The 17324-nt window shown below is 38.4% G+C and overlaps 1 protein-coding gene and 1 long non-coding RNA gene across 2 annotated transcripts in view; one reads left to right on the top strand and one right to left on the bottom strand.

Moving 5' to 3' along the window:
• The first annotated feature begins 14591 nt into the window (after positions 1-14591).
• LOC110679276 lies at positions 14592-15329 on the top strand. The gene is made up of 2 exons (XR_002502352.1): positions 14592-14961; positions 15021-15329. It is a non-coding gene; the product is annotated as an uncharacterized LOC110679276 (long non-coding RNA).
• Positions 15330-16011: 682 nt separating this feature from the next.
• Positions 16012-17324, bottom strand: part of LOC5568851 (arrestin domain-containing protein 17) — a 156085-nt gene continuing 154772 nt past the window's right edge. The window contains exons 5-6 of the mRNA XM_021851067.1: positions 16380-16430; positions 16012-16320 (exon numbers count right to left, since the gene is read on the bottom strand). Coding sequence (XP_021706759.1) covers positions 16392-16430 — 39 coding nt within the window. The 3' untranslated portion in view covers positions 16012-16320; positions 16380-16391. The remainder of the gene's footprint in view (positions 16321-16379; positions 16431-17324) is intronic.

The raw sequence follows: 17324 nt of genomic DNA, 5'->3' as shown, positions 1-17324 counted from the left end.
TTTCTTACTAAAAGGTATTCAACATGCTCTTGTACTGGTTCGAATGCTTTAAACACATGAATAACAATACTTAACAAGTGTGACTAATAAAAAATATCAACATTTTGTTGGCAAAAACTAAATTAGCATTGAGTGTTGCAAGTCACCCCGCACAAGAACATTTAAAAAATGTCACCTTTTTGATGACTTTTGATATGATAAAATAATTCGATTCAATCTTCTGTCATGCCATTCTGTGGGCGGACCGGCCATTCAAAGTTCTACGAGGAATTTAGATTTTTAGATGACGTTTAGATCATGGTTTTGGTTGATTGAAGTTGAAAAGTGTTGCAAGTCACCCCGTTTGACGGTACATGAAGCTTATGTACAATTTTTTGAAACAAGCTAACATTCTTGTTTAACTCCCCTTTCTTGTCGGTCCACTTGTCCACCTTGTGTCCCCTCGAAACCCGTCTTTTTGTATCGTTACAGGTTGTCATTGTCCACTCAACGTTCGACCAGCAGCAAAGCAAACACGTCACACCTTAAAGCTGCTGAATGTCAACGGAACGATCCCATTGTCCTATCCCTTCCTTTAAATTATTGTTACCCCTAACCTCGACCAAACCGCGAGTTTTTCGGTTCCCCAAAACTAACATAGAAAATTAAGAAAACACCATGAATTTGTAAATAAAATCAAAAGAACTCGGCTCCGTAATGCCTAATGGCGCATGAGCCTAATAAATAAATGATCAAGTATAAAGTTGAGCCCTTTTTATAGCCCGCCCACGCAAACTAACTCTACTATCAGAAAGATTGGTGTTAGCTCTGCCTGATAGTGGTATTGGTGAGCTTGATCGAGTTGAATTGGGCACAACAGCGTCTTGCAAAGCCATTGGACCGATTATGCACGAGTTCACTAATTTGACGTTTGAGCGGTGCCGAATTCACTTGTTGCCATGGTCTCGTAAATAACACGGCACCGCTCAAACGTCAAATAGTGAATTCGTGCATCGCTCCATGTTTACCAATGTCGATGTGCACTTTTGAAATGATCGTTCGTGACCATGGCAACGAAAATACACTGAAGAAAATCCTCATATTGTCGGTATGGGTGCTACACATAGTTTTTTGCAATTTGTATATATCTGAGAGAGAATCGCGAAGAGGACAAATATCAACGTCATATGCAGCCCAGATTCCGCTGTCACGAAACGTCAAATGCAGCCCGCCGTTTTTATGGCTGCAAAAGTGAAAAGTATTGTATTCACAGTAAACTGTTTTCAAATCTACAGTCGATGGAGTAGTTTTTTTTTTCATAAATCTAAATCTAAACACAAGATTAGTTATTTCTAATGTCTGCTACGTTTGCTGGCATGAAATTTCACTCACAGACAAACAGACGTAACACTTAGAACAAATCTCGATCAAAATCATAGTCACGAAAACATGTACGCCCAATGCTAAACTTAGTGTGATTGGCCGACGGGCCAACAGATGGCGGTAGTGTGTAAACGTCAAACGCGAACAAAAACGATGCGAGCGCTGCGGGTGGCGGATTGGTCACCTACTATATTTTTTAATCGACCGTTAAAAAGGTGGTCGATGGACAATGATGAGAGTGTGACGTCTGTTTGTCTGTGTTTCACTCAAAAGTCTATTTATGATTCGATGTGATTCAAATGCAATCATTTTTTGCTGAGAGGCTCATGTGAGAGTTTGAACGGCTTGCGCATGGTTGGCATAAACACAAAGTGAAATAAGAAAAAAAACTCAGACCGTCTTCGCGAGTCTCGTCTCAGGTACATATGTGTAGTACACATTAGTAGGGTTCATTTTATGATATTATTGAAATTATATGTCAGCGCACATGAATACCATCATTTGTAGCCATAAAGTCTATGAGGTCGAATAATAAATAAAATCATTGATTGTTATATCTATATAAAAAAAATGGAATGGTGTTTGTATGTCACGAAATGACTTACGAACGGGTCAACGGATTTGAATGATTCTTTCTCAGTTTTGTTCGTCAAGGGTTCCGACGTGTTTGTGTGTAGAAAAATCCCAGGATATTCACCGGGAAAGTTGAAAAAAACGACCGCGAACGAAACTGTCATTTTATATGGGGCGATCACAAGTGTTTTTCAACAGCCTACTTGATAGCAAGACGAAGTTTGCTGGGTCCACTAGTTGTCTAAGGGCCGTTTTCTTCACCCCCGCTTTGGCCTTAAACCTAGTTTAATCATATGGGTAAACGTGGTTTACGGCTTAAGCGAAAGTGAAGAAATCGGCCCTAGTAAAAATAAAACTAAACAAATAAACCCATAATTTTATACATTATTTACTTTAATCATTTCAAAAATATCATCTATCATTCTGCAAAATTTCTATAACAATGTTACCAACCTCTAGACGAATGCAATGGAGTTGAAAAAAGAACTTGGATCATATTGGCTTCTGAGCAGACAGGAGAGATGACACCGTTGTGGACACCGCAGTAATTGTTAACACCGCTATCAATGTGCCTCCATTGTCTTCCATCGAAACGGATGAGTCCGTTTTTTTTGCAATGACTGCATTGCCAAGAAAACCCCAAGTATAGCGTCGATGCGTCGCAGTTATTAGAGCCGACTCCTAAAACCGAAGAAATGGTTTGTGCAACATTCTTTCGATAAACTTCCTGGTAAAGATAAAATTTAATTAGCAAAATTTAACTTTTCACTCTTCAAACTCACCTGTAAAATGCTGACCTGTTTCTCAAAATGGTCGATATCCTCTGATTTGGTTGTTGTTCATGAGTTCATCGTCTATATACAGCTTATGTGAGGAACTACATAGATTTTGACTATGTTATTTCACACATATTTTTGATTGACACACTTAGTTTTGATTACCGAAGTCGGTAATTTTTTACTGGGTTTTTTAACAGCAGAGTTAACTCGGTACTCACTTTTTCTACTGAACACTCCGCAAATGCAAAAGCTCTTGTCAATTTCAAAATACCGATTTAGTCAGTAATTATTATTTTCTCTTTTTTACTGATTTGCTCGGTAATTTATGTTTCTGTTTACTTTGGATTTGCTGATCTTTTGAGTTCTAGTAAAATTTCGGTTACTCCCTTATTTTTATCCCATACCCCTGTATTAGTGTTCCATACAATCTATCTTAGGACTTCGCACTTTCTTTCAGTCCGTTTACCACATTCATAATTTTCGATATTTGCGTTTCGGTTAAGTACTTGCCTTTAAGGAAAAGTTGAATATCCTTGACGCATCTTCTGTTCTTCTTCTTCTTTCTGGCATTACGTCCCCACTGGAACAGAGCCTGCTTCTCAGCTTAGTGTTCTTATGAGCACTTCCACAGTTATTAACTGAGAGCTTACTGTGCCAAAGACCATTTTTGCATGCGTATATCGTGTGGCAGGTACGAAGATACTTTATGCCCTGGGAAGTCGAGAAAAAAAAAAAGATTCTCGACCGGTGGGATTCGAACCCACGACCCTCAGCTTGGTCTTGCTGAAAAGCTGCGCGATTGCCGCTACGGCTATCTGGGCATCTTCTGTTCTCAGCCTTTTCAACTCGCAAAGTACACGCAGCGAACTGGACTATCGAAATTCATACATTTTGCCTTATGAAAGATGAAGCGCATATTGCAATACGAACGCTTTATGTATCGTTTTAGCATCACCAAGAATCAAGGCGTTGATAGGCGCGTGGTGTACGCACGGGCCTATCAATCGCAAGGTTCCTGGTTCAATTCTGGGATGCTGCGAAAATATTTTTTGTTTTCAGATTTTGATTTCATAAGGCAAACCTATGAATTTCAACCAGATTTCTTGTAGCGAATTTTCACAAGTGCATTTCCAACCTCAATCTGCTTGGCTCTGTTGTAGAAACCCATCCCAACACAAAACGGCAGGCCGATCAAACTTTACGACGTTTGAAATTTTCGTTAGATTTAATACTTACTTATCAGCAACCGAAACGCAATTATTGCAAATGAAAAAAATGGACATTTTTTTCCAACTAGGAGACAAACTGTTATCGTCATGAAGGTCGAACGAATATTTTCATTTGACAGTTGACTGAATGCTTCTATCTTGTTATCTAGAAATCTCAGTAAAAAAATAACATTTATTACTGAGGATTCGGTGCTTTATTACTGAGGTATATTCGATCTCATTTAAATAAATTCAATGTGTGAGACATGTCCGAATATTAATGTGTCAATACACATATTGCGGCGCTTATTTTAAATCCACATCCAGCGGCGGCGGTAACGCGCAGAAGATATGCGCGCAATTCAAACGCATCGTCAAAATTCAAGTAGGCTTGGATTTTTTTCGTTCTTCAAGGACGCAAATGTTTCAAATTTGCTAAATCTGAAACCTTAGGTGATTTTCATCATCACTGCGACGTTATATCGACATTTTCAGATAATCACATTACGTGGATTTATCTTGCAGAGCACAATATACAAAATAATTACAATTCGAGAGGGATTCGCGATAGGGGCCTATCTGACAAATCAATAACAATGAAAAAATAACTAATGAAATTTTCATGTGCAATTTTTAATCCCAATTGGAGAAAATATACTTAAACTTTAACTATTTCACTTTAATACACATTTCATAAACCTAGTTTCAAAATCCTCATCAATACCACACACATCTCCTTCAATTTTCCTAGCTATTTCGTAATAAAAAAAAATATTATAAGGTTTCGCCTTAAACGCACTCAAGAATGCCAGTATCGCCCAATGTTATGAGCCTGTAATCGATATTATTTTCAGTATCGCCTATTACTTTTGCGCCGCGTTTTCATTCTGGTTTCAATTAAGCCCGCCGTGTACGCCTTGTTTATTTTTTGTTTGCAGTGTCGCCGTTTACTCTCACCGTGTTTTGATTTAGATTTCAGATGCGCCCATCACTTAGATAAACAAAAACACAGGCGTAATCAATACAGTGTGTGGTTTTGCATGAGGTGAAGTTTCGTCTTCTACACGAAAAAAAAAGTGCGGTAAAAACGACCATTTTAGGGGGTTAACTTAAGCGCTCGCACCGGCAATTTCCAGCAGACCAGAAATGCGCTTGATTTTACCATGTCCGTAGTCGAAATCAGATTGTTGTAATTTATTTCTGTCAAATGTACCAGTAATGCGGTGGGATGTACCATAAACATAGTAAATTGATCTGAAATTCCGTGGTAGTTTCAAGAATGGGCGTAGTCAGCTAAAATAGTTATTTTTACCACAGAATTTTTTCCCGTGTACAAATTTGCGTTTTTTGAATAGTTAAATTATCGAAAGGGGAAAAGTTCAAGTGCAGTGAATAGACAATCAAGCTACAATTTCACCGCTATAGTTTCTTAAATTGTGTACATTTTGTCAGTTTCGCCTAATTCGCGAATCTTTCTAGAATTTTCGCAGTGTAGAGGTCCAAATTATATTGGTTACCCCTGGGAGGGAGGCACCGATACTACACACGAAATATGACACATGTTTTTTTTCAAACTGCAAGAAAACTCCAGCTTGCCAACGACAATCAAGGCAGACTTGATGAAAATCGCTAGTTTTCTTTTGTTGTGTACCTTCGAACTTTTCGGACAAACATGAAAAAAGGGCCAAAGTTTTCTATGCATTTTATTTTCGTTTTTATTAGAAAAAGTAAAATTATGCGTATTTGAATACTTTATATTCAATCAGAATAAAAGGTGCTATCGTGACATTACTTTTGAATAGGCATGAATAGTTATCAATCGATTTTTTGTCACATTTGATGAAATGCAAAAATATGTTTTGATCAATTACGCGCTTTTTCCATGTTTGTCCGTTGTTTAAGATCTGGGCTCACAGTGACAGTTCGTGACAGCAGAATCTCGGCTCACTATGACGTACAGAAATTTCGTATCGGTTTCTCCCTCCCAGGGTTAAGGCTGGATCACAATAGCGCGCTGCGCGTAGCGTCGTTTCAGCTGTCAACGCCAGCGTTTGGTACTAAAACGCTCTACTGACGCGCGTCACACTTTTGCGCTCACAATTCCGCGTCAGCGTATAGCGGTGAGCGTTTGTTTACGACACAACTCAACATACTTCACGATTATGAAAGAAGCAAACATTTATGGTGGATTTAGTCATTTCATGACACATTCAGTTTTCTAGGTGTGTCTAACAGGATTTCTTCGTGGATTTCTTTCAGGTATTCTCCCTGGGATTTGCTGCAGGAATTGCTCCGAGTATATTTCCGTCAGGAATCCTCCCGAAAACCCTACAGTGTTTTCTATAAAAAAATTTTTCGTGGATATCGTTCAGAAATTCCTCCGGGGATTTTCTCCAAAAATGTCTCCGGGGTTTTGCTCCAGGAATTTCTTCGGGGCTGTCCTCCAGGACTCTGTGGATTTCGTCCAGGAATTACTCTGGGGTCTTAATTATGAAATTCCTCCAGGCATTTTCTCCAGAATTCCTTCGGGAATATTTCCACTGAATTTATCATGGGAATTCTTCCAGGAATTTCTATGGGGATTTGCACTAGCAATATCTCCGAGGATTTCGTCCAGGAATTCTTCTAGGGATTTCATCCAGGAATTCCTCAACGAATTCTTTCAGGGATTTTCCCCAGGAATTATTGCTGAAAACTTACTCTAGGAGTTCCTCCGCGGATTTTTACCAAAAATTCCTCCGAGGAGTTTTTTTTTCAAAAATTCCTCCGGGGATTTTATTCATGAACTTTTCGGGGGATTTCAGAGAATTCCAACGGAAATTTCGCTAAAGATTTCTTCTGGAGATCGTCCAGGAATTCATTACAAACATATTTACATTACATTTTCAGAAAATTTATCCGCAGATGTCCTTCAGAAATTTCTCTGGGAATTTCTTCGAAGATTTCAAGGATTCATCCGAGATTTACAAAAGCAATTTCTGTGTGGATTTTGTCCAGAAATTCCTACGCGGATTTTCTGTTTAGAGAATTCATTCGAAGATTTCCTCCATGAATTTCTCTGGGGATTTACACAAGGAGTTTCTCCGTAGTTTTCGTCCGTGAATTTTAAGGATTCTCTCCGGGGATTTTCAGAAATATCTGAAAGGATTTCCAAAGTTTCTCCGGAATCCGATCTGATCCGAGAATTTCCTCCGGGAACTTCAAGGATTCACCCGGGGAAATCAAGAACTATTTTTTTCCAAGAATTCCTTCGGAGTTTTCAGTGATTCTTCCAGAGAAATCTCCCAAGAACTCCCCCGGGGATTTTTTCCAGAAATTATTCAGGGGCTTTCCTCCAGGATTTCCTTCAAACATTGCTCCATGGATTACCTCCAAAAATTTTTCCAGGGATCCCTTTGAGAATTTCCCCCAAGAATTCCTAAGATGATTTCATCCAGAAATTCTTCCGGGGATGTGTTCTAGAAGCACCTCCAAAGATTTCTCCAGGGATTTCATTAAGAAATTCCTCCGGGTTTTTTTTTCCGAGAAATTATCCGGAGATTTCCTCTAAGAATTTCTCTGGGGATTTGCACCAGGAATTTCTCGGGAGATTTTGTCCTGGGATATCGTCTAGGATTTCCTTTGGGTGGTTGCCCAGTAATTCATTAAAAATTCCTTCAGGCATTTTCTCCAGAAATTGTTTTGGGGATTTTTCCAGAGAGTTTTTTCTTAAATTTCATCCAGAAAGTTCTTTGATGATTTGCACCAGGAATTGCTCTGGAGATTTGCTCCAGGAGTTCCTCCGGGAATATCAAAGATTTCTTCGGGGGCGTTCCCCAACATATACTCAACGGAATTTTCTCCAGGAATTCCTTAAGGGATTCCCAATAGCAATCCTTCCGGGGATTTCCTTCAGAAATTCCTCCGGGAATTTGTTACAGGAATTCCTCCGGTGGTTTTCTCCAGAAATTCGTCCACAGATTTTTTTGAAGAATTCCTTCAGGGATCTCCCAAAAACTCCTCTTAAGGTTTTCCATATTTTATAGTAGATTTTTTTGTTTCGAAATATCCAGGAATTCTCCAGAGTTCCTCAAGTACAGTTAAACCTCCATGAGTCGATATCTGAAGGGACCATCGACTCATAGAAATATCGAATCATGGAACAGAAATGCTTCGGAAAATTGTTTGAGGGTACCATCATAGTAATCATGAAATGTTCGTTTTTGTATGGTTCCATGTGTCGATATCGAATAATGGAACATCGACTCATGAGGGTTTCACTGTTATTCCTCGTAAATGCCCCGAAGTACTTCTAGGAGTTCTTCTGAAGTTGCTTCAAAAAATTCACTAAATTCCCTCCGGGAGTTTGTCCAGAGTTCCTCAGGAAATTTCTCAAAAGTTTCTCCGGGAATTTATCTATACTTCCTTCGGGAATTCCTCCAGTTTTTTTTTAAATCCTTCAAGAAATTCTTCCGGATTCCTCTGACAATTCTTATGGATTTCATCCAGCGATTCCTCGGAACGTCCTCCGGATTCCAACCGAAATTCTTCTAGATTTCTTCTAGAAATTCCTCTGGAGTTTCTACAGCGTTTCCATTGGAATTTCTGGAAAGTTTCTACGGAGTTCCTTCCCAACGGTGGGAATTGTCTTCTTTCTCATTCTCCGGAGTTCGTTAAGCAATCAGTGCTGTTAAACATCATGAATATCACGTGACTTCATGACTTTATCCAGCATATCCTCTGAAGTTCCTCCAATGCCACAGGAGGAACTCTGAAGAAATTGCTGAAGGAAATCCGGAAGGGTTCTGGAGGAATATCTCCGGAGGAATTTCTGGAGGAAATCGCTGAGGAAAATACTCGGCCGCAGAGGAAATCCTTGTGAAAACCCTATGAGGAACTCTTGGACGGAATCCCCGGATTAGTTCCTGGAGAAAATCCCCGGATGAATTCGTGGAGCAAAGCGCCAGAAGAGTTTCTGGAGGAAATCTTCGGAGGAATTTCTGGACCTATCTCCGGAGGCGCGTCTAAAGGAAATTCCCGGAACAAGTCCTAGAGGAAAGCTCGGAAGAATTTCTGTACGAAATTTCCAGTGGAATTACTATGTAACCAGTGGTGTGTCTGTCTGTCCGAGATTGTTGAGATTTTCGCGATGTAGTGTGTTCCGTGTATTTTGTATGAGACAACCAAGAAAGTGTTTGAGTATTTGTTAGCATCACCACCCATCGCCCACTGGACAGCATGCAGCCACATGGAGAATAGTTCCGCTACTCACCAATAGAGGTAATAAACTATAGAGGAAGAATGTCGCTGGCGTCGCTGCAGGAACATCTTTTGCTGGCGGAGATAGGCGGGGCTATAAATGTCAACGCGAAATAGTATGCAGTTTGACACTTATGTACCCGACATGTTTCTGAGCGAGAACAAAGGGAACAGCAGCGACATTCGTCCTCTATAGTTTTCTATCTCTATTTACTCACCACCAGCCATCGCTGGACGAGCAGAATGGGCTGCCATTGGGGGTGGTGTAGAAGGAGCCATGATGGGTCGAACTTATCATAATGCGGGAAACTCTACCCGGATAAAAAATACAATACAAAAACAATATAACGTATTGGAACAGTGCCATTCAATATATTGGAAATACACTACAGTATATTGTAAAATGACAAAACAATTACAGTACAATATATTGTTTTGAACAGTTCACTGTATGGTATATGAGATTTTTGCAATATAATGTATGGGTGGTTAAGTATCGTAACAATACAAATATAGATATTTTCTCATACAAACATTTTGAAAATACAATACGATATATTGTTCATGTATTGTCTTGATAAGCAATTCGTGTATTGTTGTACAATACAAAAACAATTCAACAAACAGTATCATGGTTGCATTCGTCGTTACAGCTAATGTCAAGTGACTTCTAAAAAACTACTTATTTTGACTTTTTGAATATTTTCCACCCAACATTTCTTGCTTTTTGAACTTGTTTTGTTTATTTCTTTCAGCAAAGCTACATAGAAAAAAGCAACAGTTGTTTTACGCGAAAATAGGAATTTGACCAAAATTGTAAGGTATAAAACCAATTAAAAACAATACAATGTTCTGTTACAATATATTATATTGTTTTTGAATTGTATATCCAAACATGAATAATATTGCTTCGACATTCAATTACAATACGCTGTATTGTATCCAATACGTTATATTGTACATTAATGGTTTATTCCATTCACTGAATGATACGTTTTTATCCGGGTAGGTCGAGGGTTCTGAAAAGGAGATCCACCATTGCTCTGGATCATTTTCGAACCATAAGCTAAGCTAGATAGACGTCTGTGCCGAATTAGAAAACTTGAATCCAAGCCAGATCAACAAGATTAAGGAGGTAGACAGTGGTAGAAGTGTAAACCTCAGGAACATCCAGGTAATAGTCCCTCGATCAGAGCCCGTTCACACCCATAGTTAAAACACCCTCCCATTTGTCCTCCAAATACTCGCAGGACCCTTGGTTTTACCCTTGGTGTTACATTAAGTACCGCCCTTGGAGTGACCTTGACCGTTGGCCGTTGCCTTGGCGTAAAGCGTGGGCCGTGAAGTGCGTGTAGTTGACCCGAAGACATTGGTCCTACCGCCTCGACGTGCGCTGCAGTGCTCGTTTTTTACACCCGAGACTGCCAGACGAGCGAGGAAGTGCCTTGTGTCGCAGCTGTGCACGCCATTTTGTCTGCAGCGACGCTACACCCTCAAGCCAAGTCCAAGGAAAGCGAAGGAAAGAGAAGAGGAAACCATTGGAGAGAGGAGTTGCGGACGTTATCCATCCGAGAAGAGGAGCGAACCGGCGACGAGGAAGTAAGGACGAAGGTGTGGTAGCGGAACGGAGAAGGGGCCCCGCCACCAGAAGAAGAGAAGAAGAGGAAGTGGAAGGTAGGAGATAGGCTGTAAGGAAGTGGGAGAAATAAAGGTACACGCTAAGAAAATATTATACTGGATGGCTTAAATACCATTCTAAAACCATATTTAGTCTATTCACTCATTGTGATGCATATTTATACTTTAAGCATGGTTAGTATAAACAGTTTTTATATTCGGAAATGATTTTTTGGAAATTATTTAATTTATGCATAAATGTTTAAAATCCTGAACACTGTATAAAATAAGCCATTTTTTCCTGTTGTGAACAAAAACAAAACAAAAATAAAATAACGATTAATATTCGTATGAAACGTATTTATTTTCACTCAAATCTTGCAAAGGTTTATAATTTGTGATCCATTATATTATATTTGATGCTCAGTGTTGATTCCAATGCCAATCACTTCCACTTCTTGCCGCGGCATGCTGCTTCGATAAGATTCATAATCCACAAGCTTGCTGTAGTTCTTCCCACAATTCTTTCCGGCTAGCTCCCGATGATCGCAATGGAGCTCTTCCCTGAGTTGAACTGAAAAATTTAGATAAAATTTCTAAATATCGAGATGCCATGGGAAAACCGAACTTACCTTCATATTCATTGGTATTGCTTGATTTTTTCATTCCCATCCGCCACCGCCAGGATAGTTTGCTGTGGAACAAACTATTACGGGAACTCTTACACATTCTTGTTTTACTTTTAATGGTTTTTCCGCGGAACGAACTTCGGCTTTGATTAGAATATATAAAATCAAACTTATTTCGGAAAACCACCGGAGAACTTGAACGCGACGTGGTTGCAATGGGACAGATAAAGAAAAAGAAATTATTTCGGTTAAGTCCCAAGAGTAGCGTGCTTCGCTAAATATGCACGTCAAAAAATATTTCATGGTTAATCATGGGAAAGTATAAAACATAATATTTTGGTGATTAAGTTTTAGGTTTCTCAATGATTAAAAGGAGAAAATGTTGGTAAAATGATAAATTACATACTAATTAGTATTTTCGACTTTCTCCGTGTACCTGTGTGCAAGAAAAACTAATAAAGTGGGTTTAAGTGTCGCAAAGTGGATATTCAAGCGTTTTCTTGGTCGCGAATTATCACGCGCATATGCCGACCCTGAGGCTGTGTAGAAGGGGGTCTCATTGATGCCGGATAGGGGGCTGCCCCATTAGTTACAACTATTAGAAATCCCCTGGGGAATTCTTGGAGAAAATTCCAGAAGGAGATCTTGATGAACCTCCCCGAAGGAATCCTTGGAATCCTCGGAAAAAATCCTGCAGAAATTCCTGCAAAAATTCCCCGTAGAAATTCCTGTTTTAAATCCCAAGAGAAATTTCTGAAGGGCGTCCCCAGAAAAAATCCTGGACCAAATCCCCTGAGGAATTGCTTTCGGAAATCCTCTGAGGAATTCCTGGAGGAAATCTCTGGAAAAATTCCCCAGAGATATTCCTGGAAGAAATCTGCGAATAAAATCTCTGAAAATGTCTCCGAAAGAATTTCTCGAGAAAATCCGCGGAGTTAATCTTGGGAGATATCCTTGGAGGAATCCTTGAAATCCTCAGAGGACTTCTTGGAGGAAATCTCCGAAGAAATTCCTGGTGCAATATCCAAAAAGCTTCCCGAAGAAATTCCTGTTTTAAATTTTCTGAAAAATCTCTGAAATAATTTCTGGAGAAAATCCTCAGAGGAATTTCTTAATTGAATTCTTGGAGGTATTTATTGATGAAATCTGTTGAAATGCTTCTAGAGTAAAACTCCGATAGAATTTCTAGATGAAATTCACTGAGGAATTCCTGGATGAAATCTCCGAAAGAATTGCTGTTGCAAATTTCCGGAAGAATTCTTGGAAAAAATCTCTGAAAAAAATCTGGAGAAATTCCTGGTTGATATCCCATTTCCGGGTGGAAGTCTCCGGAAAAACTCACTGAAAAAATTCCCGAAAGAATTTCTGAATAAATTCTTCAGATGACTTTTTTAATACATTTCTGGAATTCCCAGGGAAAATCCTGAATGAAATCCCCACACGCTAAGAAAATATTATACTGGATGGCTTAAATACCATTCTAAAACCATATTTAGTCTATTCACTCATTGTGATGCATATTTACACTTTAAGCATGGTTAGTATAAACAGTTTTTATATTCGGAAATGATTTTTTGGAAATTATTTAATTTATGCATAAATGTTTAAAATCCTGAACACTGTATAAAATAAGCCATTTTTTCCTGTTGTGAACAAAAACAAAACAAAAATAAAATAACGATTAATATTCGTATGAAACGTATTTACTTTCACTCAAATCTTGCAAAGGTTTATAATTTGTGATCCATTATATTATATTTGATGCTCAGTGTTGATTCCAATGCCAATCACTTCCACTTCTTGCCGCGGCATGCTGCTTCGATAAGATTCATAATCCACAAGCTTGCTGTAGTTCTTCCCACAATTCTTTCCGGCTAGCTCCCGATGATCGCAATGGAGCTCTTCCCTGAGTTGAACTGAAAAATTTAGATAAAATTTCTAAATATCGAGATGCCATGGGAAAACCGAACTTACCTTCATATTCATTGGTATTGCTTGATTTTTTCATTCCCATCCGCCACCGCCAGGATAGTTTGCTGTGGAACAAACTATTACGGGAACTCTTACACATTCTTGTTTTACTTTTAATGGGTTTTCCGCGGAACGAACTTCGGCTTTGATTAGAATATATAAAATCAAACTTATTTCGGAAAACCACCGGAGAACTTGAACGCGACGTGGTTGCAATGGGACAGATAAAGAAAAAGAAATTATTTCGGTTAAGTCCCAAGAGTAGCGTGCTTCGCTAAATATGCACGTCAAAAAATATTTCATGGTTAATCATGGGAAAGTATAAAACATAATATTTTGGTGATTAAGTTTTAGGTTTCTCAATGATTAAAAGGAGAAAATGTTGGTAAAATGATAAATTACATACTAATTAGTATTTTCGACTTTCTCCGTGCAGAGAAATTGCTGTTGGAAATTACATGAGAAATTCTTGAAGAAAAACCCAGAGGTGAAGTTGCCCTTAGCATATCCATTCCAGCATAGGAAACACGCATTATCCAAAAATTCTTCAATTTTCTAAAAGTGTCAAGCTGTTATAAGATTACCAAGGTGTATTTTAAATTCGCAGAATTTCTAGTGTGCATTTCATAACCCGGACGACGTTTTCAAAAAAAAAAAAAACTATTTTTTTATGGATTGTTGGTCTGCGAGAATAGTTGAATCTGGGTGATCGATTTTTAAGAAAATAGCGCTACGTCTGTCTGTTTGTGTATTGAGTTTTCAAGGTTCATCAAATACTGCTTAGTCTGTCATCAAAATCACACAATCTCCTTAGAATAAAAAACAAATTGTGTTACGAATGGAACGTTAATATAGGACAAAGGAAAACGAATTCTTGGAGAATCCCATCATATCGATGATTTTTCCAGGTTATAAATATTCTTGAATTCAATGGGTATATTTGCATGCATATATTCTTCAAAGAGTATCTTCGTGATTGGCACACGATATAACAACGTAAGAAAAAAAGTCTTATAAAACACTTAACATAAAAACAGACACTGTCCCAGTAGAGATGTGATGCCAGAAAGAAGAAGAAAAGAGCACCTGTTAGTATTTAAACAGAAAAACATGCGTTTTTCATTGCATTGTACTGCTTTTGAAAAAAAGGGAGCTGATCCGTATGTTGAAGAAAATTTAATTTAATTCTCGAACAACTCTATCTTGACTACACTGATATTAAAACTCCATTATAATTTATGTGCGAAAACCATATAGAAGCAGGTTTTCTGCCTCCAACAATCTTTTATGTGCCACTTTTAAATTTTATTTGTGGACAATAAATTTCAAAGTCTATGCATGTATATACCACTAGCATTGCAATGCATTATAAAGGTTACATTAGTACAACCTATTTAAGCTGCCAATATTTTTGAAGAGCACAAACTTGTATACCAACGGTTGCAAAAATGTATCGTCATCTTATTTCTTCGCTGCTACTGTACGAGTTTTCCCAAAGTATTATCATTAACAGTAATACACATCGCATTTCAGCCAAATATGTGGATGTTCAGTGTATTATATCTGGGATAGCAAGAATAAGTTGTAAGTATTATAAAATGGTTGAAACATTACAGATTAATAAGCTATTTTTTATGTTACAGCTGTCCAAAAAAATGCAATCGCGTCGGAATCAAATTCTAAGACGATGAACTCCAATGAACATGTATCCCGCTCATGCAATGACTATTGGTTAAATCATGCGATGCGCTGGACGCAATGGAAGAACACAGTGGTCCCACATTCTCCAGCAGCACTCGTACAGACTCCCACGCTCTTGTTGGTATCATCCCCGTAGCTGCTAACATCAACACGACCAGATAATTTACTATTTCGTGGATTTCTAACTGGATCCCGTTAGAATATGTATTAACTTTTATTCTCCTTAATAAATGTGTATTACTGTATGCGTATTTGATTTTCATCATCATTTTTTTACAAAAAGAAAAATCGTAAATTTTTTCGACTAATTCATTTATTTACTACTCGCGATCACAGATAAAATATATTAGCGTGACCGTTTGAAATAAGTTGCACCTGCATTTGCTTTATGTGTGCACTGCATTTAAAAATGAGCGTGACAAAACTTTTGTTTTTTATGTGCGTGACTAATTAATTGCAAATGCCAAGCTTGATTGCAAAAATCTATGGGTGCTGCACATAAATTCCAATTGGAGATTGAGTTCAGTGTAGAAGACTCTTCCATCGATTTGATGACCAAAACATCAAACGACAACTAGGCGAGAACGGAAGCGAACGCGCCAATTTTGATTTTTTTTCAAAATCAACGCGCTGACGCGCACGACGCGATTGGTTTACACTGAACTCAATCTCCAATTGGAATTTATGTGCAGCACCCATAGATTTTTGCAATCAAGCTTGGCATTTGCAATTAATTAGTCACGCACATAAAAAACAAAAGTTTTGTCACGCTCATTTTTAAATGCAGTGCACACATAAAGCAAATGCAGGTGCAACTTATTTCAAACGGTCACGCTAATATATTTTATCTGTGATCGCGAGTAGTAAATAAATGAATTAGTCGAAAAAATTTACGATTTTTCTTTTTGTAAAAAAATGATGATGAAAATCAAATACGCATACAGTAATACACATTTATTAAGGAGAATAAAAGTTAATACATATTCTAACGGGATCCAGTTAGAAATCCACGAAATAGTAAATTATCTGGTCGTGTTGATGTTAGCAGCTACGGGGATGATACCAACAAGAGCGTGGGAGTCTGTACGAGTGCTGCTGGAGAATGTGGGACCACTGTGTTCTTCCATTGCGTCCAGCGCATCGCATGATTTAACCAATAGTCATTGCATGAGCGGGATACATGTTCATTGGAGTTCATCGTCTTAGAATTTGATTCCGACGCGATTGCATTTTTTTGGACAGCTGTAACATAAAAAATAGCTTATTAATCTGTAATGTTTCAACCATTTTATAATACTTACAACTTATTCTTGCTATCCCAGATATAATACACTGAACATCCACATATTTGGCTGAAATGCGATGTGTATTACTGTTAATGATAATACTTTGGGAAAACTCGTACAGTAGCAGCGAAGAAATAAGATGACGATACATTTTTGCAACCGTTGGTATACAAGTTTGTGCTCTTCAAAAATATTGGCAGCTTAAATAGGTTGTACTAATGTAACCTTTATAATGCATTGCAATGCTAGTGGTATATACATGCATAGACTTTGAAATTTATTGTCCACAAATAAAATTTAAAAGTGGCACATAAAAGATTGTTGGAGGCAGAAAACCTGCTTCTATATGGTTTTCGCACATAAATTATAATGGAGTTTTAATATCAGTGTAGAACATTTTTGGATTTTTAGTACAATGACGCGAAGCGCGCAACGCGCCTTTGTGATGGCTCATATGGCACGCAATGTTTTCAAAATAACGCGTCAACGCGGCGTTAGCTCGACGCGACGCGCAGCGCGCTATTGACTGTTTAACGAGAAACTTACGACGATCGACGCGCCACCATAATTTATATGACGGTGGGTATTAGAACTAAGTTGGAGGTGATGATTTCGCATTTTGGAGGTTAAAATCACCTCCAAACACTAGCGATTTTGCGGTGGGATGTTGACGTTTGATCACGAATTGTGATCCAGCCTTTACCACAGACAAACAGACGTAACACTTAGAACAAATCTCGATCAAAATCATAGTCACGAGGACATGTGCGCCCAATGCTAAAATTATTGTATTTGGCCGACGGGCCAACAGATGGCGGTAGTGTGCAAACGTCAAACGCGAACAAAAACGACGCGAGCGCTGCGGGTGGCGGATTGGCCACCTACCATATTTTTGAATCGACCGTTAAAAAGGTGGTCGATGGACAATGATGAGAGTGTGACGTCTGTTTGTCTGTGCCT

This window comes from Aedes aegypti, chromosome 3, assembly GCF_002204515.2.
Source record: "Aedes aegypti strain LVP_AGWG chromosome 3, AaegL5.0 Primary Assembly, whole genome shotgun sequence".
NCBI classification, from domain to species: domain Eukaryota; kingdom Metazoa; phylum Arthropoda; class Insecta; order Diptera; family Culicidae; genus Aedes; species Aedes aegypti.
Note: the sequence above shows the minus strand (reverse complement) of the source record. Positions and strands in the feature narration are given on the sequence as shown.